Below are 27,816 nucleotides of genomic sequence, written 5' to 3'. Positions count from 1 at the left end.
GGACGGGCACAGACATCACCCTGAGCTCTGCCCCTGAGCAGGACATTCCCCAGAGCCCCGGGCTGGGCTGTTCCTGCTCGGAGCAGCTCTCAGAGCAGCAGGAGGACACCCAGAGCTCCTGACACCACTTCCTCAAATGCCCCGAGCGGCGCGCGGGGAGCGGCCCCGGGCTGGGCTGCGTCCCTGCCAGCCAGGACAGGGCACAGCCAGGGGACCACGCCTGGCACCACCACCTGGGAGCATCGCTGGGGAAGCCGTGCAGGAAAGCAGGGCAGGAAAGGATTTTTCTGGGGTTTGTCTTGGCTGCTCTCGGAGGCAGGAAGCTCGCTGGCAAATCAACCCTCGCTGAGCTGCTGCTCCTTGTGGGGGCATCCCCACGGGACCATCAAAGCAAACTCACCTTGAGGGGAAAAAGAAAAGACCTTCCTGATCCAAAATGTCCCTCAAGCTGCCGCGGAACTGGGATTTCAACCTGAAGATGGATGCTGCAAAAATAGGTACCGTGAGTGTTCCTCTGTGCCCGGGGTGGGTCAGGGGCTGGGGCCAGGCCCAGCTCAGATTTTGGCTCTGGCCTCAGTGGGGGGACCTGGGCCCCAAGTGCCACTGCTGAGAGAGAGCAGATGATTTGCAAATGGTTTGCAAGGAGTGATTTGCAAAGTTGTCGGTGAGGGCTGCTGCCCCCCAAAATCCGGGTTTGGGAGGATTTAAACCACCCAGGCCCGTTCTGGCGGCACAGACCCTGCAGGAGGTGAGGCTGAGGGAGGCTGGCGTGGCCCAGTTTGGAGCAAACAGCCCAGCCCTGGCTCCGGTGTCCCTCTGACATCAGTGCTTTCCTCTCGGTGGCTGAGGAGCCCTCGGCCCCCAGCGCTGTGGGGCAGCCTCACCCTGAGAGCCCCTGAGCCACCTCCCCGCCCTGCCCGGGCTTTGCAGGGCTCTCATCCACCCCGGGATCCTTCCCCAGCACAGAAACCAGCAGAGATCACCTCTGGGAAGGAGTGCAGGATCCCTGTGTGGGCTCCAGGGCAAAACACCAGAGCCTGGGGCTGGGCCAGGCAGCCAGGGAGGGGATTTGGGGGTGATGATGCTGTGGCCAGGGAGGGGATTTGGGAGTGATGATGCTGTGGCCAGGGAGGGGCTGCAGAGCCCAGCCCTGTGCATGCTCTGGCCAGCCGTGGTCTGGTGCCAAAACGTGGCCAGGGCCCACGCTGGGGCTGGATTTGTCCCCAGAGCAGAGGTGGGACACTGCTGGTCTCTGCCAGCCTCTCCCTCCCTGTGCAGCGTTGGCCTGGCTGGATTGTCCTGCAAAGGCAACTTGGATTTCTGCCTGAAGCCACTTTCATCAGAGTGGCCGAACCATTCTCTGCACACAAAGCTCCAAATGAAGGGATGGACCCAAATGCAGGGTGAGACCTCAGATGGCCCAGGAAGTCGAGGTGGGCAGAGGCTCAGTGCCATCTCCCACATTCCAGGGGAGAAATCCCCACGGAATTATCACAGCAGCATCCTGGACTCCTGCACTGCTCATTCCTGGGATAATATTCTTTTGCCCAGAGGAGCAGTGGGTGAAGTCAATCAGCAGCTCAGAAAAAAAGGCCAGGGGTGACACCAAGGGTGCTGAGGACAGAGGGCTTGAACCTCTGTGTTGCTACCATGAATTGCTGTTTTTCAAGAAAATCTGCTTGTGATGAAACCCTGGTGCTTTTTGCAGCTTCCAGCTGCTGGATGAGCGTGGGTTTGTGAGTGTGAGTTGTGGGTTTGTGAGTGTGAGTTTGTGTGTTTGTGTGTGCACTGTCTGTGCTGCTGTGACTTCATTTGCAGAAATGTGAAGTCACATTTGCAAATGTTTGCAATATTTGCAAATCACCACCACCCTCACTGGCCGCTCCTGGTCTGGGGACACTTCCCCCTCCTCCTCCCCAGCCCTGGCTGTGGCACAGGCAGCATTTGGAAACCCCAGAAAACGGCAGAGCTCTTCATTTCAGTGAAATAGAAACTCCCTGGTGAGAGCTCTTTTGCTGTTTTTTTATTGCAAGTTCCCCAGGGCAGGAGCAGGGGGTGCCAGGGGGGCTCCTGCCCAGGACACGGCTCTGGGCCAGGGGCCAGGATTGGTGTGGGCACCGCTCTGCCCTTGCTGCTGCACTCGGGCTCCTGGTTTTGGGGAGAGGGCAACAGGACACGGGCACCTCTCCCTGCTGGAGGTGCTGCAGTGGGAGCAGTGAGGATGTTTTGGAGGAAATGCCCAACCCCGAAGGCTGTTAGTGCAGGAAACGCTTTGGGGGCACCACCAAAGCTCCTCGTGGCTCCTTCCTGGCCTGGAGGAGCAGAGCTGAGCGTGCAGGGATGCGCTGGAGAAGGAGATGGTTCCAAGTTCTGGAGCCAGGGCAGAGCTTCACCCCCATCCCAAATTCTGAGGTGGTCACCACGCCCCTGAGCTGGGCACGGCACTGGCCACAAAACAAACAGAGCTGGCCAAGTGGTGAGGGAGGAGCCACGGCCTCGGTGGTTCTGAGTTTGAGAATGCTGAAAATTTTCCACCGCAGAGCTGAGGGCCCCAAGGCAGCTCCCTCCCCTCACACCTCACATCGTGGGCAAGAAATAAACATAACAAACTGTTCCTTTGGCCTTCAATGGGCCCAAAAAGTCCAGGGAGAGCTGCCCCATGCAGAGGGAAAATGGGGCTGTGCGTTCACCAGGTGCTTGTGGGGATGCAGGAACACGGCTAAGGCCAGGCTGTGCCTCGAGCCTGGAGATGATGCTCAGGAAAGGGAACTGCAGGGGATCCCTCTGAAGCCAGAGTCCTGACTGGGCTGGGAAAGGCTGCAAGGAGGGAGGGAATAAACCACATTTCCAGCAAGGATGGACAAGCCAAGCTCGAGGCTGAGAGCAGGAGGAGCCCCAGGCAGCAGCGTCCTTTCCTCAGCAGAGCCCTGATGCAATGCTGGGCTGAGGGGCAAATTGATATCCCCCATGAAAGGTAGCAAACAGCTGCATTTTTCCTAAAACCCTGCAATTTCTCCTTGCAAGCCTTGTGCTGCTGGAATATCAGCATTGCTGGGCTGAGCTCTGTGCCCTCCAGGCTCCTCACTCCCAGTGGCTGCTCCAGCCCTGCAGGGCACCCCCCAAAAATCCTCACCCTGAGGACTCAGGGACAGCCACACGACATGAAGGAATGTGATTTATGGGGTCCTGAGCACTTTGCTGAGAACCAGCAATATTTACAAGCTCTGAGGGATGCAGGTGCTTTAACAAAGAGCAAAGAAGCTGCCAGAGCTGGAGGAGCAATTTGGAAACGCCATTTGGATTTTCCATCAGGGTAATCCCCAGCAGCAGCATTTTTCAGAGGAGCTGGCTGGGAAATCCCTCTGCAATGTCCCCATTTCCACCCCCATCCTCCTCAGGGCCATCCCGTGGCAGCACACACGGGATGTGCAGCATCCTCAGGTTGCTTTGAAGGCTCACTGGGGATTCACAATTCTTTCGGGGTTCGAGATCCACAATCCTTTCTGGGCTTTGGCAAGTGATTTGCAACCCTGTAGCTGGTTTGTAGTGGGAGGTGAGCTTGGAGTGCTCCTCAGGACAAAAGGAACACCCAGTGGGGTTTCTTGCCCTGGGGGATTTTGGGAGGGGAAGTGGGGACACCCTGAACTGGACCATTGGAGCTCTGGGTGCCAAGTGTTTTCCACCTCAGGAAAATTTGGCCAGTGAGGCCAAATTCCCCTGCAGTCATGGTATTATTTTTGCCTTGCAGCCTTAAATGCAAACTGCCCAGCTGGGTTGGCTCTGAGGGGCTGCAGTGCCTGGCCCAGAGGCAGAAATCCCAGCTGGAAGTGATCCCTGTGAGGCATTTGCTGTCACAGAGGCATCTGGAGATGCCACAGGGCCATGCCACCAGCCCTGGCAGCAGTGGGGCCACGCAGACAGGTGACAGGGACACTGCTCTGCCCAGTGCCAAATCCATGCTGGTCTTCCCATCCTTGCAGACTTTCCAGCCCCATAAATGTGAGTTCTGCCCCACTGGGAACACCAGGCTGTCCCAGAGCAAAACTGTGACCTCCAAACCGTTTGGGTCACTCTGCTGTCACTGCTGCTCTGGGGAGGGCATAAAAACCACACATTCCCATTAGAAACAAACAACCCCAAAAAACAGCGCTAATGATTTTGTTCTCACTTGCAAGACAATTCCTCCCACGCAGGAAAAAGGAAGCACACTGGCAGCTGCTGCAGCCACTTCCTTTATAAACTGGGGCCAGTTCTCTCGGCAGAGAGAGAGCCTCTCCCCGTGTCCCTCTGTCCCCACTCCCTGTGTCTGTCTGTCCCCACAGCCTGTGTCCTCCTCTGTCCCCATACTGTGTCCTTCTGTCCCCATTCCCCGTATCTGTCTCCATACTGTGTCTTTCTGTCCCCACTCCATGTCCCTCTGTCCCCACTCTGTATCTCTCTGACCCTGCACTGTGTCCGTCTGTCCCCACGCTGTGCCCTTCTCTCTTCCCACATCCCGTGGTGTCCCCACTCTGTGCCCGTCTGTCCCCATACCGTGTCCCTCTGTCCCCACACCGTGTTCCTCTGTCCCCACTGCCTGTGCCTGTCCCCACGCGTGTCCCTCTGTCCCCACTGCCCGTGTCTGTCCCCGCCCCGTGTCCCTCTGTCCCCCCACCGTGTCCCTGTGCCCCCTCACCGTGTCCCTGTGTCCCCATACAGTGTCCCTCTGTTCCCATACCCAGTGTCCCTCTATCCCCATACCCAGTGTCCCTCTGTTCCCATACCCAGTGTCCCTCTGTCCCCTGCCCTGTCCCTCTGTCCCCACTCCCTGTGTCTGTCCCCCGCCTTGTCCCCCTGTCCCCTGCCCTGTCCGTGTGTCCCACGCTCTGTCCCTCTGTCCCCACGCCGTGTCCCTCTATCCCCACACCCAGTGTCCCTCTGTCCCCCGCCCTGTCCCTCTGTCCCCCACCCTGTCCCTCTGTCCTCATACCCAGTGTCCCTCTGTCCCCATACCCAGTGTCCCTCTGTCCCCATACCCAGTGTCCCTCTGTCCCCTGCCCTGTCCCTCTGTCCCCTGCCCTGTCCGTGTGTCCCACGCGCTGTCCCTCTGTCCTCATACCCAGTGTCCCTCTGTCCCCCGCCCTGTCCCTCTGTCCCCTGCCCTGTCCCTCTGTCCCCACTCCCCGTGTCTGTCCCCCGCCCTGTCCGTGTGTCCCACGCGCTGTCCGTGTGTCCCACGCGCTGTCCTTCTGTCCCCATACCTATTGTCCCTCTGTCCCCACTCCCCGTGTCTGTCCCCCGCCCTGTCCGTGTGTCCCCCGCCCTGTCCGTGTGTCCCACGCGCTGTCCCTCTGTCCCCAGCCCGCTCCCGCAGTGTGATGAGCGCGGACCCCGCGGCTGCGGGCCCGGGCTCGCCCCGCGCCCCGGAGCGGCCGCTGAAGCTGGGCTGGCTCCGCAAGCAGCGCTCCATCGTCAAGAACTGGCAGCTGCGCTTCTTCGTGCTCAGGGGGCAGCAGCTCCTCTACTACAAGGACGAGGACGATGCCAAGCCACAGGTGGGGCCCGGGCGGGGCATGCGGGGCTGCGGGAACCGGGGCTGGCCCCGCAGAGGAGAAGCCTCGGGGTGATTCAATTGTGCCCTCCCCGTGCCTGAAGGGAGCAGGAAAGAAAGATGGGGAGACTTTTTACTGGGGCAACGGGGAATGGCTTCAAACTGCCAGAGGGCAGGGATGGGTGGGATATTGGGAGGGAATTCCTGGCTGGGAGGGTTGGGAGGGGCTGGGATGGAATTCCCAGAGGAGCTGTGCCTGCTCCTGGATCCCTGGAAGTGTCCAAGGCGAGGCTGGACGGGGCTTGGAGCAGCCTGGGACAGTGGGAGCTGTCCCTGACCATGGCACGGGGTGGAACGAGATGAGCTTTCCCCACCCAAACCATTCTGGAATTCCATAATCCCATGAAATGTTTTGGGATGGGTCTGGGGCTGGGTATTGAAGGAGTTTTCTGCCTCTGGGCAGCAGCAGAGATGAAAGGTCCTGATCAGGAGCTGCATTGATGCATTTCAGCTCCTCAGGTGCCTGCTGTGGGCTGGCTCCCCCTGAGCCCAGCCCTGGGGAGCCGGGAAAAGCCAGCCCAGCTCCACTGGGAGCTGTCCCCATCTCCCTGGAGGAGCAGCCTGGGGAGGGCAGCTCGGCTCCGTGTCCAGGACAGCAGCAGGGGGGGCACAGGGTGGCAGCTCGGACAGGGGCTCTGTCCCTGCTCCGGGTCGAAAGGCACCTGCAGGAGGCTTTGGGAGAAATCAGCAGCGTCTTGGGCACAGCCTGAGGGTGAGGGTCAGGCCTTGGCAGGGCTCAGGGCTGACAGATGGCAGGAAAGGGCAGCTGCTTCCTCAGGAGACACAGCTGGAAGGGAAGGAAATTCCTCTTTCTCTGGCCAGTACACTTGTCTGGAAGAAATCAGGTCATTTTTCGAAATTATTATTATTTTATTTTATTTTATTTTATTTTATTTTATTTTATTTTATTTTATTTTATTTTATTTTATTTTATTTTATTATTTTTTACTTTATTTTATTATTTTATTTTACTTTAAAAAAATTATTTTATTTTACTTTTTTTTAATTATTTTATTTTACTTTATTTTCCCACCATTTTCTCCATGCCATAACTCACTTTTAGAGTATCCACCACCTTTTCCTCCTTTGGGGAAATTCCAGGGGAAAGTCTCCTCTGCTGGAAAAGCAGAGGGGACTTTCTACAAAATTTTAAAAATTAAAATTAATTTTTAATAATAATATTTTGGTAACCTCTACAAAGCATATTACCAGCAGCAAAACTTCTCTCAATACAAAACACCCCCAAGGGGAAGGTGATCAGTGGATCCTCGGGGTGGGAGCACCAGGCTGAGCCTGGTGGGATCCAGCTCCCATTTCCAGGGCCATGGGGAGGAGCTGGAAATGGGATGTGGGAACAAAAAGTGCCCTGAAAAGCTTTTCCTGGCACTTCTAGCAGTGCCCAGCGCCGAGGGTCCCAGCAGGGACCCCAGCTGGAGGCTGAAATGGCTGAGAAATTCCATTTCTGAGGCCTCCAGGGCTGGGTCACCCCAGCCCCTCCACCAGCCCCCACAGCCAGGGAAGGAAGGTCCACCAGAAATGGCTGGTCCACCAGAAATAACAAATAAAATTCCACTTTCTTTGGTAATTTCCCATCCGTTCTCTCCTTTTTCTCTACTCCTCTCCTGCCAGCTTTTGGGTTTAAGTGATGCTGTGTTGAAGGAACACTTTCCTGTCCCTGCCTAGCAGAAACAGGATATTCTGGTGTTTTCTCAAGTCCATTCTCATTTGTTCTCTCTTCTTCCACTCCCAACAAGGCTTAAAAGGACATGAGAAGTGAGAGAAAAATAGGAAAGAGCAAAAGAACTGGTTTTCTCCTTCTGAGAATCACTTCACTGGAAAAAAAAAGGCATTTAAGTGGTCCTTATGGCTTGAAAAGTCATTGTAGTGTATCCACACGAATATATCTGCATGAAATGATCTCCTGCCAGGTGTTTGAGGGCAGAGGTGGCACTCAGGGGGTTGCTCTGCTCTGTCCTAGGGCTGCCTGTCCCTCCAGGGGAGCACCATCAAGGTGGTGGCCACTAACCCAGAGGAAGGAGGGAAATTCATCTTTGAAATCATCCCAGGTGAGGATGCCTCCCTCCTCCTCTCATGCTTTTGGGCTGGACTGGCCACCCAAAATCCCTTGGGCCACTCCTTGCCCTGTCCTTGTGCTCCCACTTCTTTCCAAGGTCCCCAGAGCGCTGTTCCATGGGAAAATGCATTTCTTGCTCTCAGTGTCTGCAGCCCAGGGCTGGGGCAGGGCCCTGTGTCCGTGCCCGTGTCCCAGGGTGAGGAGAAGCTCTGCCAAGCTGCAGCTGCAGCAGTTTCTGTTCCTTCCTTGCAGAACTCAAATGGGAAATGTCAAAGCTCCGCTTCCCCTGCAGCCAGCGGGGCTTTAACGGGGAAATTCAGTGCCAGGAGCTTTTAACTAAGAAAACAACCAGGAGTGTCTCTTCTCCTCCTTAAAGGCGTTGTTTTTGCAGGGGTGGCTGGAGAGCAGGCCCGGGCGGGGCAGGACTCGTGCGTGCTCATGGCCAATTCCCAGGCGGAGATGGAGGAGTGGGTGAAATCCATCCGGAGGGCGCTGGGCTCGGCGTCGGGAGGTACAGAGGGGAGCAGGGGCAGCTCCTGCGGGGGGATCTCCCAGTCCTGGGGCCTGCAGCGCCTCTGGGTGAGGGTTTGGCTCAGAAATCCCTGAAAAACAGGGCTGTGACGTGTCCCTTGTGACTCCCCTGGGAGCTGCTCCGGGAGCTGGCACTGGTGAGGAGACCCAAGCCTGGATGAACATTTCTGGGCTGGCTTCATCTTCTTCTGTCAACCTCCTCGTGGGCTTTTTGACCTGAAAGTGTTCTTGAGAACAGCTCCCATTCAGTGTTAAAGCCTTGAAAACAATGTTGTATTTCACCTGCCAATCTCCTGGCTTTGCTTTTCCCCTGCCTTTTCTTGCTCAGCCCATCCTTTCTGCCCCCAGTTGCTCTCCAGCCTGCCTGGGTCACCCCCTCACCCTCCTCACAGCCAGGCAGGGACCTGTGCCAGGGCCTCACCACCCTCCCAGCTGGGAATTCTTTCCCAATAGCCCATCTAAATATCTCTTCTTTCAGTTTAAAGCCATTCCCTGTGTCCTGTCCCTCCATCCCTTGTCCCCAGTCCCTCTCCAGCTCTCCTGGAGCCCCCTCAGGCTCTGGAAGGGGCTCTGAGCTCTCCCTGGATCCTTCCCTTCTCCAGGCTGGACACCCCCACCTCTCCCAGCCTGTTTCTCCTGTTTTATCTCTGCATCCCTGAGTTTTTCTGTCTCCAAACTGGACCAGGCTGTGCCCTGGGGGAGGCAGCATCACCCAGCTGAAAGGAGCATTCAGCCAGGAATTCTCAGGGCATTGTCCCAGCTGGCTCTAATATTTAATAATGGCTCTGCCCCTGATCCTTTTTAAATTTAGGAGGCTGTTGGTCTCTTGCAGCTAAATTAAGTGACTTTATATGAAAGAAAATGTAAATTTATAGCAGCACAGAGGACAGCAGAGAGTCAGGGACTATGGAGCTGCATTTTTTGTCAATACACAGGTTAACAGATCCCAAAACTCCCCAAACTTGAGGTTTTGGGCTTCAGGGTAAACTGGGGCAAGATGAGCTTTCAGAGGAAGCCATGCGTGGGGGAGGTTTTGGCCAGAGCCCAGCTGGGAGCAGCCCCATGACCCAGGTCCTGTGAACTTGTTGCACACGAAGAAGCAGCAAAGCTGCAGAGTGTGAAGAGAACAGCAAAAGCATCTCCAAAAGCTCGGTGTGGTTTTGCAGGGTCGGCTGCTGCTCCCACAGCCCCGGGGAGGTGTCCCCAGAGCAACAAATCTGCACTGAAATAACCAATTCAGTACCAGCTGCCAAAGCAGAGAGGCCAAAGCAAGGGAGGGATTTGCTCCTGGTGTGCACAGTGACAGGTTTATGGTCATTATTTAAAAGTGTGAGCAAGTGACAAATGAAATAGCCCCAGGAGCAGGCAGGTGCTGACAAGCCTTGTGCTTCCAGGTGAGGTTTCCCTGCATTTCCCTGCTCTGGAGGATGCACAGGAATTATTTCAGCCTTCAGAGCATGAGGTGAACACACCACAGGCACTGCTGGGGCAGGAGTGTGGCAGAGGAGCAGGGGGCCCTTTGCCATTGATATTCCAGAGATTAAACTGAGATTCACCTGCTCTGGCCATGCCCCAGGCTCCAAGGAGGATGAGCTGGGATCCAGACTCTGCCTTCCCCCCTTTCAGGTGCTGCTTCTGCTGTGAGTTCAGCAGGAAAATTCCAGTTCTAATGCCAGGGAAAGGGGCCAGCCCCTGTGGAGCACAGCTATCCTCGGAACAGGGCAGATTCAGGAGAGGGGAGGGGGAAGAAAAGCAGCTGGATCAGGAAGAATTCTAGCTCCAAATCTCTGCAGGGATCTCTTCTTATTTCTTGGTGGTCTCCTGTGCTTTCTACACCCCTCAGCTTTGTGGGATGAGCTTCCTTCCCTCCCTGTGCCCCGTCCCTGTCTCCCTCTGGATCAGCATTCTGCTCACAGGCAGCAACCCCCAGGGCTTGCTTTCAGTCATCTTGAGGACTGGCAGTTATTTGAAGGAGGAGCAAGGTTTTGTTTTGCCATTTTTTCCTCGGGAAAAGCTCTGCTTCCTGCAGAACTTTGTTTCTGCAGAGGGGTTTGCAGGGTTCTGGTGCCTGGCAGAGCAGCAGGTCCTGCTGGCCCCAGCTCCTGGGGCAGGTGAGGTGTCCTTGATGCCTTGAGAGGCCACCTGGAACAGAGGCTAGACAGTATAAAGGAATAACGTAGATATTTATTAAAAGGCCTTTAAAGGGTGCACCTTGGGCAGTACAAGAGCCCGGTGGAGGCTACACCCAAGATGGTCACAAGATGGACACCCAATCACGAAATTTTCACACTTTTATAAGTTTTGGTCCATTTCTATATTGGGGTTAATTGTCCAGTTACAGCTTCAGGTTATGCAGTCCCATCCTCCCAGTTTTCCCTCCTCAGTTCCTGTTGTTTGCACTTTTTGGGCCCAAAGCTCCAGCCGTGTCCTTGGTTCTGGGGCTGGAAAAGGATTATTTTGTCTTAACTGTGAGGAGAACTTCCTAACACTTTATATGAAGTTCAGAGTTACCAATGCAGTGCAGAATCTGGAAAAGCTAAAACTTCAGGCCTCGCCCTGAGCCGAGCTCTGACGTGGTGCCTGTCCCCAGCGGTGTTCGGGCAGCACCTGGCAGAGACCGTGGCCTACGAGCAGAAGCTGGGGCAGCACCGGGTGCCCATCCTGGTGCAGGAATGTGCCGAGTTCATCCGCGAGCACGGCGTGGGTGAGGAGGGAATCTTCCGCCTGCCCGGCCAGGACAACCTGGTCAGACAGCTCCGGGACGCCTTCGACGCCGGGGAGAGGCCCTCATTCCACAGGTAATGCTGCTTCCCCCTCTCCCACCCCAAATCCCGGGGAAAACCCACCAGTCCCACCCCCCAGAGCCCAGCAGTGCCCTGCAGGAAAGCTGAAACCTGCAGAGGGGCTTGAGGAGGAGAGAGGATTCAGCAGGAACCACAAAAACAGAGCCAGAGGGTGCTGAGATGAGATTCCTGGGCATAAAGGAGAGCGCACGACCACGGCGGGATTGAGGGGGGCGTGTTAGAAAGCTGCTGCTGCAGTTCAGGCACTCAGGGTGCCCAGTGCAGGGTATTGGTAGGGCCTACAAAAACACAGCTCTGAAAAAGTCCCTCTGTGTTTATGTGTGTTTGTAAAAATAATAGTATTTTACAAGCCCGACCAATCCTAAAAGTAACTGACCTGGGGGATTTTTGCTTGAAGTTTATAAGAGTTTAGCCACTTCAAGGTAGGTCAGATTGGAGGCCCATGATCTTGACAGTGTCCCCTTGACAGGATGTAAATACAAGGGCTGCAAAGCTGCAAACATCTGTCCTGGCAGAACATCCCCAGTAATTGCTGCTGCTCTGGAATCCCGGGGAGGCTCAGAGCTCCACTCTGGGGAGGGTGGCTGAGCAGGGGAGGATCTGCTTGTGGACCCTTGGGAGACCAGCATGGGCTTTGCTTGGAATGGGAGATGGGAGAAAGGTTTTGCTTGGAATGGGGAGATGGGAGAAGGGTTTTGCTCTCTTTTCCTTGGTTCTCCACCCATTTGAATGCAGTGATGAGAGGCAGGGTGATGCTCCAGAGCTGCAGCTCCCACTCATTAAACATGGAGGCTCTGTAGGTGTCTGGTGGGTGAAGAAAAGTGATTTTAGGTTCACAAAGAAGAGCAGGGAAATTGAGACAAGCCCTGTGTCATGCCAGGGGCAGCTGCTGTTGGCTTTGGCTCCTGCAGTGCCCAAAGCTGTGCCCGGGTGATGGAGCAGCCAGAACAAGCACTGCCTGCCAGGCTCCAGGGTGTCCAAGGGAAGGGCAGCTGGGTAAAGCTGAGACTGTGACTTTGTGCTTGCTCAAAACTTGGCTTTGGGAGGAAGCAGAAACCCTTGAAGTGAATTTCCTGCTGCCCCAGTGCAGCCCAGGTCTGGACACTGGGACCTGGCCCCCTCAAGGTGGGGAAAATCTCCACCTTTATCTCCCTGCCGGCCATTCCCTGGCTGCGGATCCCCCCAGGCTGCCCTGGCCTCGCTGTTTCCACCTCTCTGTCTCCACAGCTGCACACAGAGCTCAAACAGGGCCAGGACCTGCTGGGTTTGAGTTTCCCTTTGCACATTGCAGGGACACCGATGTCCACACCGTGGCCTCCCTGTTCAAGCTGTACCTGCGGGAGCTCCCGGAGCCCGTGGTGCCCTGGCTGCAGTACGAGGATTTCCTGCTCTGTGGGCAGGCTCTGGAAGCTGATGAGACAAAGGTAGAGGGGCTTTTGTTTTCTTCCTCTTGGCCTTAATATCAGTTTCAGTGCCAGGGCAGTGCTGTGAGCAGTATCAGCTGCTGAGCTTTGGAATCTGGGGAGGGAAAAAAGAAGCAAAAAAACTAAAAAGAAAAACTCCCCCAAAGACAATGGGGTTTCCCAAGTTGTCCTCATGGCTTTGTGAATTTTAAAGCTTGAATTTCTGCTTCTCCTTGGGGCTAAAAATGCCCTAAATGTTTCTATACAAGACACTTGAGATCAGCTCTTCCCAGAGCTCATCCCACACGTGCTGGGCTGGAGGGGACCCTGCTCCTTCTGTGGCTGCCCCTCCTTGCTGAGCCCTGCAGAACATCTCCGTGTCCCAAAGAGAAATGAAACTCAAAGGGGAGCAAATGCCAGGAGAATCAGAGTCATGGATGAACTAAGTTTGGAAAAGATCCCCAAGACCATCAACCACGACCGAGCACCACCCCCACAGTCACCACTGACCCCGTCCCCAAGTGCCACCAACTCCCAAGGCTGGGACTCTCCTCTGCCCCGGGACTGGCGGAGTGTCCAGGAGGAGACCCCACACAAGCATGACTGGAGTGACCAAGAGCTGTTCTTGGGTCCAACGTGCCTGTGAATCCTCCTGGAGCTGTTTTTTACCGTTTAGGGCCACCAGGAGCTCCTGAAGCAGCTGTCCCTCCTCCCCAGAGACAACTACAACCTCCTCAGCTACATCTGCAGGTAAGTGCTCTGCACGAGGCATGGACAGCTCAGGTTTGGTGTTGGGGAGCAGAAATGTCCTCCCAAAGGATGGTTCCTTCAGGCAGAGCCTTCTTAAACTGTGCTTTGGTTCCCTTTGAGTCACCCGATCCCGACTTTTGTGGAAGAGAATTTCAGCCCCTGGGGTAAACCCCCTCACAATGTCTGAGCATGAATCACCACCCTCAAACTCACTTATAAAGCCCTGAGAATTAAAATCAGGTGCAGTTTTACTGGACAAAAGCCTTGTGCGCCAAAACCTCCAGGTTTCACCCAGCCTGGGTGCTTTTTCTCAGGTTGGAGATTTGATGAGGGGATTCCCTTCCTTTCTGATTTGTTTCTAAGGGGAGCAGCTCCTCACATGGTGGTTTTCATTCTGGTGCCTCTAAGACCCAGCTCCAGTTCAGTTCTAAGGTCAAATGTTTCTGTCCTTGTGACTGAGAGGAAGAGCTGGGAGGATGAATCAGGATTTTTTTCACTAGTGAGGCTTTTTGCAATCTTCCACTGCTGATGTGAAATGTTTGCCTGGAATTCTGGCAGGTTTCTCTATGAAATACAACTGAACTCCAGCGTCAACAAGATGAGTGTGGATAACCTGGCAACAGTGATTGGAGTGAACCTCATCAGACCCAAGATAGAGGACCCTGCAGTCATCATGAGAGGTAAAAGGGACTCCTGGAATAGTTGGCATAGGAACACTTGGCATGCTGAAATCCTGAGCTGCATCCACAGCCTTGAAATTAAAGATTTTCTGTGGTGGAGGTGAAAGAAAGCCAGAAATGTGCCTGGGCACAGTGGGTACAGCAGGGCAGAGCCAGGCCAGGTCTTTGTTGGGCTGTAAAGGTGTTTATGGTGATGAAAACCTCTCAGGAATTACACTGCATGTTCCCTTCAGAGAGTTCAGCAGATTCAGGGATTTGGTGAGGTAATCTCTGTGCTGCTTAGAGCAGGAAGGTGAAAAATCCTTCTTGGGGGAGCAGAGGAAATTCAAAGAAATGCGGGTACTCAGTTACTTTTACTGATTACATTTACTTTATTTGGCTTTATGATCCTGCTCCTTGTTTTCTGTTCCATCTCCATTTTAGACACCAGAAAGACCAAGCAGAAAACCCAAGTGGTGTGAGGGGTCCTGTGGCACTGGATTTGCCCCTGACAATCTTTAATCCCTCCAGGCACACCCCAGGTCCAGAAGGTGATGACTGTGATGATCAGTGACCATGAAAAGCTCTTTCCCCCATCCAAGGATGTGCCTCCCTCCCCACCTGCCCAAAAAACTGAGAAGAAAGCTCCTGTCCCTCGCAGCTCTGTGGGCTGGGGAGCTGCAGAGGACCCCGCAGCGCCCAGAGGCTCCACCCGAACGGTGAGGATGGATCCCCGGGGGGATATCAAACCCATGTTTATTAAACGTGGTTAATTGTGGCAGGCTCTGACAGGTCAGTGAGCCATAAAAGCACTTGCTATTTATAAGTTAAAAAGCTGTTTGTGTCACCCCTGGAATATTTACATCAGGAAAACGATGTAGATAAACTTTCCACTTTCCTGTGGAAAATCTGCTGTTCTGGGGAATATGAAAACTCCCAAAGCTTTTTTGGCTGAACAGCCCAGCACATAAAACCTTTTCAGCTCAGGCTGGTGAAGGGAAAACATTGAGGATTAAAGGCTTTTCTCTGGAGGAATCTCTGCAAAAGTTGTAAATGTGGTGCAATTCAAAATGATTTTTTATGGAAAAGTGTGGCCCTTAGTCCAGCATGTTCAAATTTGTGAATCCTGCAGTGGCAGCAGTGGCTGTGATTTCTCTGCTCCAGGGCTCTCCCAAAGCCATGCTCTGTTTTCCAGAGGGATCACCCCAATTCCAGCAGCACTCCTGGCCCAGCTGCCACCTCCAGCATCCTCAGGGAGGACACGGAGTCCAAAGCCACACTGGGAACGTGGACAACACAGCCAAGGAAAAGAACTCAGACTTTACCTACGAAGAAATCCTCCCTGGCAGCGGCTGCCCCGGGGGAGAAGGGCAGCAAGGAGAGGAACAATGTCCTTGCCAGTGACTTTTGGAAAAGCAGCACACGCCCCTTGGGCTCTGATGGGCACAAGAGAACATTGTCTCACGATCTTTTTAAGCTGCTCGACCTCCACAGGGGCTCCTACGACAGCGTTCCCCCCACCCAGGCAGAGAGCGGGGAGGGCAGCGGCTCCAGCCCCAGCCCTGCCAGCAGCATCTCCGAGAAGGAATTCCTGCCCTGCTTCAGTCCCAGCCACGAGCCAAAGGAACCAGCCAGCCCCACCAGCAGCCCTGCTGAGGAGCCCAGCTTCGAGCAGGAGAGCAGGGAGCTCCTGCAAACCACGATCCTCAAGCTGGAAAAAGATCTGGAGGCACAGAGAAATGACTACGAGGAGCAGATTAAAAGGTAACTGCAGGGAGCTGCTTTCTGCAGAGTGGGAAATGTGCAGCTCATGTTGTGACAGCAAACACTGCACAGATTATTTACCAGCAATGTTATGCAGTGTATAACAGCAGTGATTAATGATAAAATACAGTATTTAGCAGGCTGTCTGAAAATCAATGTGCTGTGCTGCACGAGCTGTGCTCTCATCACGGTGGGTGATGGATTATTACATCAATACTCCATAGCTCTTATCACACCATTCAATAGCACTGCAATGTCCCTGATTCCTTCGCACTGTCAGAATTCCTGTCATTACCATGACATTGGACCACTAGACTCTCCAGAATTCACCAGTGGTATTACTAGTGGTGACTGGTTGTAACCATCAGCCCAACATATTGTTATTACGTTGTGATTGTTATCCCATTATCAATACACACATTTATTGATTTGTTACATCAAGTTATGTGACCACTGAAGGGCTCAGGACAGCTCCTCTGGCTTGTTCTGCTGCTGAGTGATGCTGAGGTCAGACTCCCTGAGAGCCAAATGATTTCCCAGCCCTCTTCCAGTCCAATCCCTTCATGCTGTGTTTCCCTTTGCAGTCTCCAGAACGAAAACTATGAGGCCTGGGCCAAAGTGGTGAGGCTGCACCAGGAGGTGGAGCAGGAGAAGAAGAAGAGAGGGGAGCTGGAGCTGAGGCTGATGAACACGGAGCGCTTGCGGGAGGAGCTGGAGAAGAAAACCAAGATGCTCGAGGAGGAGATAAAAAACTTAACTAAACCCACGAGTAAAACTGGTGCCAAAACCAACTAGGAGGAGACACCCAGCTTTTCACAGACACCAAGTGCAGCTGTATGAATGCACAGGAATTACAGAGCCAGGGACTTGTGCAGTGTCCTGCTCCTGCCCACAGGCCGAGAGGGAGGAAGGAGAACCAGGGCTTAGAGCCCAGCTCATGCTCTGAACCAGAAAATTTCAAAAATATCCTTTAGCTTTTTTGGGTTTGTTTATTTCAACTCTTCTTTCAGCTGCTTAGGTTACCTGGAGAACAGGCCAACACTTCCTGCTGCTCAGTCAGAATTGCACTCGGAAGTTTGGGTTATGGACACATTGTGCCTTCAGAAAAAGAAACCAGAGGTGTCCCTCCTCCAGCTGCCTGTCTCCTTACTGGAGATACCCAGAAGCAAAACATCCATGGCTCCTGGATCTGGGGAGGCAGAGGAGCCCCAGGACCCGGGGAGGCGCAGCCCTGGGTAGGGGAGGTGCTCACATCAATCCCCAGCTGGTTTGTGCTGTCCTGGGGCAGGACAAGGGTCTGAGACCTCCTGAGCATCACCTGCTGCGCTGTGCCACCACCCCCACCACGGCTCCATGCAGAAAATCCCACTGTCACACAAACCTCTTCAGCTCAGGGGCTGTTCAGCTCTTTGGAGTCACTGTCCCCCTCAGCCAGGTGTTCCTGAATCAGCACAGCTGACAGAGCTTGGAGAGCACTTCCACACCTCTGTACCTGGAGCTCTTTCTGCAGGAGGAGTCCATCAGCAACTCCAGCACAGCAATTTTGTGTTTTCCCTGATGGACAGACTTCAGAGGGTGACAGATCTGAACTTATTTACTGCCCCTGCGTTGGTGTTTTGTTGTTTCTGAAGTGCAGAACAGGATTTCCTCAGTCAGCTTGTGGAACCCTGGGTTTGCACCCCAGCGAGGATGTTGGGTCTCTCCCCATCAGTGCAGAGACCCCCTGGACCCAAAGGTATCCCTGTGGTTGTTTGTGGCCTTTCTGCTTGTCCCCCACCCCTGCCAGATCCTTCCAGCACTACCACAGTGCTGCCACAGCTTTTGGTGGAGAAAAGAAGAATAACAGGACTCTGGAGAGTTATTTTCTTCTACAGAAAACCTTTCATTTATTTATTTGAGGAGGAGGAACAGTCCAGCCTAGAGCCTTGATGGGGACACAAAAGGGAAAGCCATGGAAATCTGCAGTTTTCAAGCAGGACCAAGCACGTGGCTCTGTGCCAGGCATGGTGAGGGGAATCACAGCTCTGAGTTCTGGCTGCTGAGGACTTGGCTTTGGCAAGGCAAAAGTTCAGCTCCAGACAGGCTGCAGAGCTGTGTGACAGGGAAAATGAACTGGGGGGAGAAAGAGACACAGAGAAAAATGTGGGAAACAAGGGGAGGTGGGTGTGGGAAAATGTTATTGGAGAATAAAAGTCAGTGTTGGGTATAAAGCACTTGCTGCTTTCAGCCTTGCTGGATGTAGGGGGAACTGGTTTAGCTCTAAAACTGAGCCCAGACTCAGTCTCAGGTCCAGTTTGGTGCATTGAACCCACCTTTGCTCACCTGTGGATACAAAGCCTGGGGAAGGAGCACTTTGTGAAAGCTGAGCTGCATTCAGAAATCCAACCCCTAAATGGCTCATTTGACCCACAGACCCTGACTCCAGAGATTTTCCTTTGCACAGAGCCCCCAGAGATGTCACAGCCCCTCACTGTCCTGCCCACAAACCCTCACAGCAGGGAATGGACTGTTCCAGAGGGTCCCCTCCAAAACCCAGTGCCCTCCCAAGGACTCACAGCCAGGGACCCTCTGCTCTCCCAGGGATGGAGCCTGAGCACAGGGTTTATGTCTGACTAGAACGTTTCAGAGCTCAGTCTTGGCGATGGGAAATCTCAGTGAGGACCACGGTGAGGACTGGGCCATGGGCCTGGACCTGCTGGTGCAGCTCCACAGCTTTGCAGAGGGATGGACATCATGGAGAGGAGCCCCAGGGAGGGCAAGGTGGCCTCCACCAGGCTCAGCCACCCTCCAGGACCACCCAAAGCCCCCCTTCCCACACCTGCAGGTCCCACACACCACAGGAGTTGTGTCCTGAAGTCTCTTCCAGTTTCTTTTCTGCAAGTTCAAGTCTCCACCGTGGCACCCGTGACTTCCTGACACTCAGATCGAGAGTCCAAAGTGTCTGCCACCGTTTCACTGCATTCACCAGTCTCTTCTGTGATTTCAGATGACCTTGACAGAGCTGCTTCAGTTTTTTATTTAATTTTTTACCTCTGCAAGAAGCTGCTCACCAATCTGAGTGTGAGGCCCAGGAGTCATTAGGGAGAAATTTCTCCTTTGTTGGGTTCAGGAGCAGCATCATGAACATCTGGGCTGGAAATGCCACAGGCTCCTTTCTGCAAAGATCAAAAGTGTGAAAAGGCCAATAATTCCTTCACAGCAGACTGTAATGACGTGCAAAGGCTTGGCTGAGGCTCAGAAATCTCCACGATTAGGACAAGTGCACTTTATTTAAAATAAACTGTGCATTCCTCCGTTTCCACTCAGATAGGGAAAACAACCCCGTGGCTGCGAGGGCCAGAGGGACTTCTTTGAAGATATTCCACCCATTAACATTTGCAGGGTTTATAGAGGTCATCTGTGAAAGAGAGACTTTCCAATAGAGGTCAGGTGGGCTGGAAATTCCTGAGAGCCTGGAGGGGAGAGATGCAGGCACCTTGTGAGCTGGTGCTGCCATTGGGTGCTGTAAGATAATGAGCATTTCTCTTTTTTTTAAAATGAGCTTTTTGCAGAGACAGAGAACCATGAATTGCCCGTGCCAGACCTGTGAAACTGCACCCTTTTCATCCCTGAGGGGGTGGGTGTCCGCTGTGCTCAGCCCAGAGCCTGCTCTGGATTTTCTGCACTTGCACATCTTCTGCTGGAGACCCCACAACATGAGATCCCCGAAAAATGACTGGTGCCCAGCCTTCGTTTCCTCCCTCCCTTTATTTTTACAGCAAGGCCATGAAGTTTTTTGGGGTGGGAGCAGCAGAGAATCTCTCCTGTTCCTGGGGCAGGGGTTGCAAGGGGCATTATAAACTCATGGTGGGGTTTCATATGGCCTTTCAGCTCAGCAGGATTGGAGCATTGACTCTGGATCCCCTGGAGAGTGTGATGCTTCTCCTGAATATGCTCCTGTCATATAAAAGCACATCAGGGGCTACCACAGGGAAGAAAGATCCTTTCCAGCCCTGTCCTGTAGGCTTGGAAACCTCCAAGAAGACATTTTTCACCCCTTAACCCTCCCATTGCACAGTGAGGACACAAGAGCTTTATCAAGGTGGTAACTCTGGGATCAGACTGAGGATTTTCCTCTTGCTGTAAATGTTACATGGCTTTCCAAATTAGAGCTGTTAAACCACAGATCCCAATGCATCCAAAACTGTTAAATCATGCAGTGTGGGATGAAAGTAAGACACCTTTTAGGCCATCATTTCAGTCCCCTCACTGCATTCTTTGTGCTGGAGCAGAAAGTCTGTTTTGCTCTTCTTAGGTATTTACTAAATAAATTCATTTAGGAGTTCACTTTATTGTATCCAAGGGTTTGGTAGGCGTGAGAGGCAAGAAAAGAAAATTAGCCTTCCCACATTATTGTGTTTGGATCGCAAGCCAGTCACGCTTATTGTGACTTATCCCCTCATATTTATCAAAGTTGTGTTTTTGGCATGATAGGAACTTTCCTTTTTTAGCCTGGCCACTGCACAGAGGAGCACGTTGCTGTGGGAGGCGAGGTGGACGTGTGGGGAGTGTCCAGCCGTGGCTGAGGAGGCCTTGTCCAGACCCCAGGAGCAGTGAGAACATGATGTTCTCCCCAGCAATTCCAGAGCACTCCATCCATCCTTCCTTCACACGGGAGCTGAAAGATACCCCCAAACCAGGCTGCTTTTGGGAAGAAAACACCGCCAGACCGGGTGTATGAACAACTGTTCAGCAAGGTGGGGAAGAAAAGGTTTCCCAAAGGCTGGCAGCAGTCCCACTGTCCCACTGTCCCTTTGGTTTTTTGTCACCTTGCTGCAGCACCGGGATCTACAAAGCCACAGTGACCTGCAGGAAAAATAACCTGGGAGAAAGAAGCATCCTGATAATATCAGAGAATACATGGGCAGGAGGAAGCAGCTGGGGTAGCAGGGGCAAAGAGTCGTCCAAATAAGCTCTTCTTTGGAGAAAATCCTTATCTGTTCCAGCCCCAAACCCTGCAAGTTTAGGAAGAAGAGATGTAAAAGCAGGCCCTGAGTGCTGGTGTGGTGAGCCAAGGCTCCAGTCCTTGGAGAATCCGTGCTGCCAAAATCTCCCTGTGTGAGGATCCCCACCGAGGGCTCCCCTCGAGCAGGAATTCCCCCTCTCCTCTGCAAGAGTTTCCTCAGCAGGTAATTCCCATGAACAGGAGTGCCCAGTGGTTAACTGGGGATTTGCTTCCTCAATAAATAACGTTTATAACTTCAAATACAGAGGCAGGGGTTTGGGTGTGATTTTCCCAGCTGGGGGCAGAGCAGAGGCCTCGGTGGTGCTGCCACTGCAGGGCTCCAGAGCGTGCTCAGCCCTTAGGAAACATCAGAGAATGCACCAAGGTGAGCAGCAGAGGAGGAAACCCCCCGTTCTCTCCTGAGCCCAGCATGGGAGGAAGCTCACAAAAAGCCCTTTTCACACAGAACCTGGCCCTGGGGTCTCCCTGCACCCCCAGGGCCGAGGGCACCGCCGCTCCTGGCGCCGTCAGCGGCTGCTGGTGTGGCCTGTGAAAATTTGCTTTATCACGCGTAAAAACATGATGTGATATTTCAGCCCTCTTCACACAATGTCCCGATAACAGGGGCTGGGAATGGGGCAGCGTTCCTGTAATCTCAGCTGGCCCCAGGGAGAGATTTCCCCCCAGCCAGGGGGACAGGGGCCAGGCTCTGACCTCTGGCTAACAAAATGAGGATAAGCCCTGGCCTGGCACCTGCATTCTGAGCATGTGAGAGGTAAATCTTTCCTTTCCCTGGCAGTGCCGCCGTGTTTCCTTCCTCGTCTCCCTGATAAAGGCTGGCTCAGGCTGCCATCCAGCCGGAGAGGCTCCCCTTGAGCTCCACGTGCTCTGGGTGAGACCCACACTCAACCCCTAGGGCCAGTGAGAGTTTTGAGTCTTTTCAACAACACCTTCACCCTGTGTGTCCCTTCCTGGAGCTCCAGGGATGGATTTTTGAGCACTGTCAAGTGTCAAATGCATCCACATTTCTGATGCCACTAGAAGTCTGGTGCTCATTTGAAGTGCTGAGAGCTCTATGGAAATGCCTTTCCAAAAAGAGTCAGGAGGTCAGCCAAACACCCCAAGGACAGTTGTTCCCAACACAACAGCTACAGACAGCGCTGAGGAGTGAAAGGTCAAAATATCCACTGGAAGCTGGAGTGTTGTCACACCCTGGGAAGGGATGTTTCCACTGGGGGAATGTGTAGCTCCTTTGCTGTATCCCTCCTATCCAGGATAAAGAAAGCTCTGTAAAGTGTGAAATGGGGATAAATCACATTTACAGTTTGCAGGAGACATGGGACACGTGTTTAGAGACCCATTATCTCCACAGAGCTGGGTGGCTCCCCTTGCTGGCAGTGGGAAGGCGTTGGTGGGGTCAGGGAGAGCACAGGGAGGTATGGAAAGGCAGCAGCAGATTAAATTGCTGTGCAGCCACCCTGCCACTCCTGCTCACCCAGACCTTGAGCCCCACTGGTGACAGCAAGCAGGATGACTTTTAAAAATAAAATTGCAGTTGAGCCTCTGCTCCATTTGTCAGCTGTTGGGAAATCAGAGGCAGAGAGAGCAGTGGGGGCAAAGCTCCCTCACATCCCACCCCAACCCTGGAGCTTGGGCATGGTTTGCACCCATGGTGGTGCCCAGCAGGGCTCAGGCTGCTCTTTGCTTCCTCTGCTTGTCCTCCCCATTCTTGCTGAGCTTTGGGACCAGAGCAAGGAGCCCTTGGCCCAAGGTCCTGCACCAGGATCCTGCATCCTGCAGTGCCTGGGCCAGAGTCTGCACCTGAGTGCTCAGCTCAAGCCAAACTGACTCCTTTGTCTGTCCCAGTGAAGGTCAGGCCACTGAGGTGGCAGAGTTTTGCTTTTCTAAAGGGCACAGAAGTGATGGAGCCTATGAAAATGTCTGCAGGGCACACATGAAGCAGAGCCAGACCAAGATCTGGGAGTCCTGAGTCCCAGCTTACAGTAAATATATTTGTGATAATCACTTGATCACCAGGCTTCCCCCTTCCTTGTGGTAACTTTGGGCTGAGGGTTTGGGGCCACAAGCGTTGACAACATTGGTGCCTGTGGTGAAGACAGTGGTTTCTACCCCTGGGAAGAACGATGCAGAAGCAAGATGGTTGTTGACAACAGAGCAGCTGGCAGTGGGCAGTTCTTCATTCCCAGAGGTTTTATTGTGTCCCAGTGGCTCCCAGCCCCTCAGAGGAGCCCCTTGTTCCTGTGGGCATCACTGCAGCAAGGCCTGGCTGAGCCAGCTCTGTCCAGAGGGTGACAGAGCTGGGTTAGTGCAGCTCTGGGAGCTCACTGAGCCCTTGTCCAAACCCTCTGCCTGCCCTGGAGCTCATCAGTGCTGTGTCCTGAGCAGTGTCAGGGCTGGTGAGGGGCAGCCCTGCCAAGCGCGGCCTGCTCCGCTTCCCTGCCATTAACTCCTACTCATTATCTCCAACACACTAATTAGGGCCCGCAGAAGAAGCATGAGACACACAGTCAATATTATTGGGCCATATTTGCAGCTGGTGTAAATCTTTGATGGGCAGAGAAGAAATCCCAAGGGAAAAGGTGGGAGCTCAGTGAGGAAGGCGAATGTGGATGAAAGCAGCTGCTTTCCCTGCCAGAATAATCTCAAAATTGGTGCAAAGATCCAAGGAATATTTAGGATTGTAGGCTGTATTTGCATAATGTTGCTATTTTATGTCTGTCTCAGCAGCAACTGAGTGCTGTAAGTCTAAATGGAATAATTTCAACCCTTTTCAACCTCTGCATCAGCCCATGGGTCTGCAGTGAGTGTGGGCTCACACTCCTGCCTGTTTTAACCCATGGGGACTCAGTGCAGACCAGGTGAGGAGCACAGTGAGCAAGGCCTGCTGAGCCCAGTCCCAGAGATTGCAGAAATGGTACCAGGGCTCACTTTCCCCACAGTTCATTTGCTCTGCTTCAGCTGGGTCAAGGGTCAGCCTGGAGGCTTCTCTGGGCTGAGCTGGGCATCTAAAATCAGGGAATGATGAACTGGTTTGGGTTGGAAGGGACTCAAAGCTCATCCTGTGCCACCTCAGGGAAAGGATACCTTCCACTGTCCCAGGTTTCTCCAAGCCTAGACTTGGACACTTCCAAGGATCCAGGGGCAGCCACAGCTTCTCTGGGAACCTGTGCCAGGGCATCCCCACCCTCCCAGGGAACAATTCCTTCCCTATATCTAACCTTAATTTATTTAACCTGAACTAATTTAAACCAAATTTTATAAACACCCTAAAATCTGTCCACGATGAGAGCAGACAGAGCTCGGTCAGCGCTGCAGTTTTGCTCCCCCAAAGCTTTGCCCAACCAGGCAGCGGTGACAGCTCAGGAAATGGATTCCACCAAATCTCACAACAAGTGATGGGAACTGCTCTAATCTCTGGCAGATAAGGAGTTGCTACAGCAAAGCCAACATAAACCTGAGCTCCCTGGCAGGCTGGCTGTTATTTAGCTGCTGTTGCTAGCCAGCTACTGTACCTGATTGCAGAGACCACCCTGCGTCTAAACCTTCTCACTTAACTCGACACATACATTTTCAACACCATGTGAAGCTCCCAGCCTGGACAGGCTCAGTCACACAGAGCTGAAGGACATTGTTTGGGGAGCTCGAAAGCTGCAGCGAGCATCCCTCAGCCTAAAGTCACTGCAGGCACAACTGGCGGCAGCTCCTGCAGAATGGTAATGTTAATATTGAATGAATGCTACTGCAGCTGCCCAGCCAGACTAAAAACCAGTGTGTTGTTTTTGTTGGTCATCACAGAAAATGAAATATTTGGAGATATGGAACAAGCCCACAGCCTCCTGTTCGGGAAGCATTGCTCTGTGTCACGGAAATCCATTCCCCTCTGATAATTTCCTTTATTGCAGCCTTGTTGATTGCTTTTATCCCTCCTATTTCCTGTCTTTACTTAAAAAATACAATCAAAAGTCTTGCTAAGCCCTTGGAATGCTGGGCAGGAGGTGGATTGGTTTGTGCTGGGAGCAGAATCACACTGAACAGGTCCTCAGGGCCAGAGACACCTGTGTGATTCCCGGGCCACACCAAGGCTTATCTCCAAACCTTTTCCTACCAGGAAAATCACAGCATTACCCTGCATGGGTCAGTACAGGGGAAAAACCACAGAATTTCTCCTTTTAATGGCAAAGCAGGAGTTTAGAGTAAGATAAGGGTCATATTTTGTGGCTGTTTTCTGCTTTGTGTGACACAGCCCCTCCCTGGCTGCCCTGCAACCCTGACATTGCCTGGGCTAGAAACACCCAGCTGTGGCCAAAGGCCTCGTCCCAGCAATAATATCCAACAATAATACACTCCACATCATAAACCTCTTCTTCCAAGGGGTGCTGATAAGAATTTCCATTTTTAGTTGAGGGCAAATGAACCATTCAGCCTTTTTTTTTTGTTGCTGCTGCACTTGAAGATGGAGCAGAAGCTAATTTTTTAACTTTTCCTGTAAATAATGCATTAATGAAGACAGATGGGTCAGCAACATAAACAAAAGCTCTATCTCAAGCTGGTTTTGTTCTGGTTTTGTTTCCCAATATAGTAAGCAAACCACCACCACCCCGGTTCCCAGCCTATTAACAGTGTTTGCACTCCAAATGTTGAACTGGGTTATAAGGAAGTTTAAATTAACACTGGGCTGTAGTTTTTCAAATGTTTGAAGCAGATGTTCAAGTGCCATGAAATCTTCCTTTTTTTTTCTTTTTTTTTTTTTTTTTTCTCCCAAAAATCCCAGTAGATTTTGCAGGGCTTTGGCTCAGTGTGTGTCATGGAAAATCCTAAACTGCACCTTTCCCGTTGTGCTGAGGGTAACCCAGGCATCAAACTGCCTGGGGCTGTCAAAAATCACATTCCTTTGGTAACTCTGCACTGCTGCAGGTCCTGGTTTGCTTTGCTCTCTGAGCAGTCCCAGAAGGGCACTGCAGTAATTTTGGGGAGGAGAAATTTGGAATAGTTTCTGGCTGCTGCTTTGGATGATTTTTCTTAAGTGATCTCAGTTTTGGGGAGGTTCATCTCATGCCTTTAGCTCCAGAGGTGCTGCTCACCTGGCAGGGCACAGACACCTTGGAAAGAGATGTGTCCATAATGTTGAGGAATGCATTTTTTCCCCCCAAAGACTGGCATTTGGGCACCCCCAAATGGGATGGGCATGAGCCAGCAGAGGCACTGCCAGGGAGAGGGGTGCCCTGCTCTTCTGGCTGATCAGTTCTCTGTGGCCAGGCTCTCAGACCACCCCTAAGGGCCCAGGGCAAGGGCAGGGCCAGGAAAACCACGCTGAGCTGTCAGGTTTGGCACTGAGAGAGTTGGGAATCTGTATCCTCAATCAGCTCAGGGGCACTGCAGAGTGAGCCTGGACTCTGGGGTCACAGCCCAGGGAGGGATAACACAGGGAGGCTTTGGGGAGAAATTTATTGGAGGAACTGTAGCCCATGTGCAGAGAGCTCAGAGATATGGATCCTTTTGGGGAACCTCAGCCTTCAAGTGCTTGGTGAAATCTGGCCTGGGTGCTGAGTGTTGGCTCAGGAGACACAGCTGTCACCATTCTTGCACAGCCTCAGGAGTGAGGAGGATCTCTTGAAGTTCATGCACTTCTGGAGGCTCTGGGTGTGTGGATTTCAGAGCAGCAATCCGAGACCAAAGCTCTTCCCTCAGCTCCCTTGCTGACCTGCTCTCCAGGCTCTTCCTCTCTGGGATCATTTGTTTTGCTCCCACCCCTTTGCCTGTTCCTGCCTGTTTAGCCTGAAAGCACTGCCTGGATTTTTATACAGCATCCAGAAAAAAGGGGCTCCACAGCTGCTCACAACTTCTTATACAAATTCAACTAGAAAGAGATGAAAGCAAAAATCCCACTGATGTTGATGATTTCAGTGAGATGTGGTTGCTTTAGTTGCTTACAATAATTCAGAGATGGATGGGTGGATGGATGGGTGGATGGATGGGTGGATGGATGGATGGATGGATGGATACTTCCACAATTAAGCCATATTTTCACAAACCTTTCTAAAATTAAGATTGAACTGAAGATTTAAGTCAAACACCTGTGAATATGTTGAGATAAAACAGATCAGAAATGAAAGGAGAATCAATGTACACCAGAATTTAATGTGACAAATAAAGTCTTTAAGAAACAGAAGTCACAGTACTAATGTGGATGGATGGATGGATGGATGGATGGATGGATGGATGGATGGATGGATGGATGGATGGATGCATGGATGCATGGATGCATGGATGGATGGATGCATGGATGGAATGAAGGAGTGTAGAAACAAAGAAAACAAAAACATGCAGTGGAACATTTTTTCAGGGGCTCCTGGGACTCCCAGCTTGGCAGCCCTGGCTCTTGTCACACTCTCACCATGTTGTTTGTGAGTGTTGTGTCTATTTGGACAGGGGCTTTAAAGCTAAGCACTTCTGAACTTGCAGAAACAGCCCTGATTTGCTGCTTGGGGAAAGACCTTTAGGAAATAACTGCCCCCTGGTTTTGTGGTTTGTTTTTTTTTTTCATTTGGTCTCTGTCATGGAACTGCATGAACATCCAAGAAATGCCTTTGCGTGGTTATATTGAAAGTAAGGGCAAAGGGAGAATTTTGCTCATAAAGCAGCTGTGGAGTTCTGACAGACACTCCTGATAAATGAAACACCACTCCCAGGAGTTCTGATCTCAGGTGCAGCTGAAGGATTCAAGAGATGCTCAGTTTCTCCCAGAATAGCACAGTGAGGCACAGCTTTACTTCTTTCACCACAAACTCTGGCTGAAATCCTCCTCAATCAGCAGGACAGTCCTCATTTCTCTATAAAGAGAAGTTACTCACACCAACAGACTGGCTGCTCCCTAATTCTGAAGGACTCCTGTTGGTATTTATTGACAATTTTACCAATCTTGTAGAAGTTCACACATGCAGCTGATAAAATGACACATTGCCTGTGTTTGCCATGTACCAGAACACACCACAGACTCTGCTCTGCTCCAGCAAATCTCTGACAGACAGAGACAGAGAGTGAATTTCTGACAGGCACAGAATGCAGGCACTGGTCTGCTGTACAATGTAGTCACTTGAGGATTTACAGTGAGGCTCTGTATTTATGGGTGATTGCAGAGGGTTATTTATTGTTTTTAAGGCACAGCTTTCCCCGCAGCCTGTTCAGAGACATTGGTGCTGCCAGGGAAGGACGGGGAGAAAGGCAGGGAGGGCAGAT

At 52.6% G+C, this 27,816-nt stretch overlaps 1 protein-coding gene across 1 annotated transcript; it reads left to right on the top strand.

The window, feature by feature from the left end:
* The first annotated feature begins 128 nt into the window (after positions 1-128).
* On the top strand, positions 129-19,821 carry ARHGAP25 (Rho GTPase activating protein 25). The gene is made up of 11 exons (XM_063420732.1): positions 129-497; positions 5,341-5,534; positions 7,569-7,656; positions 8,056-8,175; positions 10,786-10,993; positions 12,291-12,423; positions 13,079-13,152; positions 13,711-13,832; positions 14,343-14,530; positions 15,007-15,575; positions 16,160-19,821. The coding sequence occupies exons 1-11, from the start codon at positions 437-439 to the stop codon at positions 16,368-16,370; spliced, it is 1,968 nt and encodes a 655-aa protein (XP_063276802.1). The 5' UTR covers positions 129-436; the 3' UTR covers positions 16,371-19,821.
* The last annotated feature ends 7,995 nt before the right edge of the window (positions 19,822-27,816 follow it).

The sequence above is a fragment of the Prinia subflava genome, chromosome 32 (genome assembly GCF_021018805.1).
Source record: "Prinia subflava isolate CZ2003 ecotype Zambia chromosome 32, Cam_Psub_1.2, whole genome shotgun sequence".
In the NCBI taxonomy this organism is placed as follows: domain Eukaryota; kingdom Metazoa; phylum Chordata; class Aves; order Passeriformes; family Cisticolidae; genus Prinia; species Prinia subflava.
The sequence above is the reverse complement of the archived record's forward strand: the minus strand, read 5'-3'. Positions and strand labels throughout refer to the sequence as shown.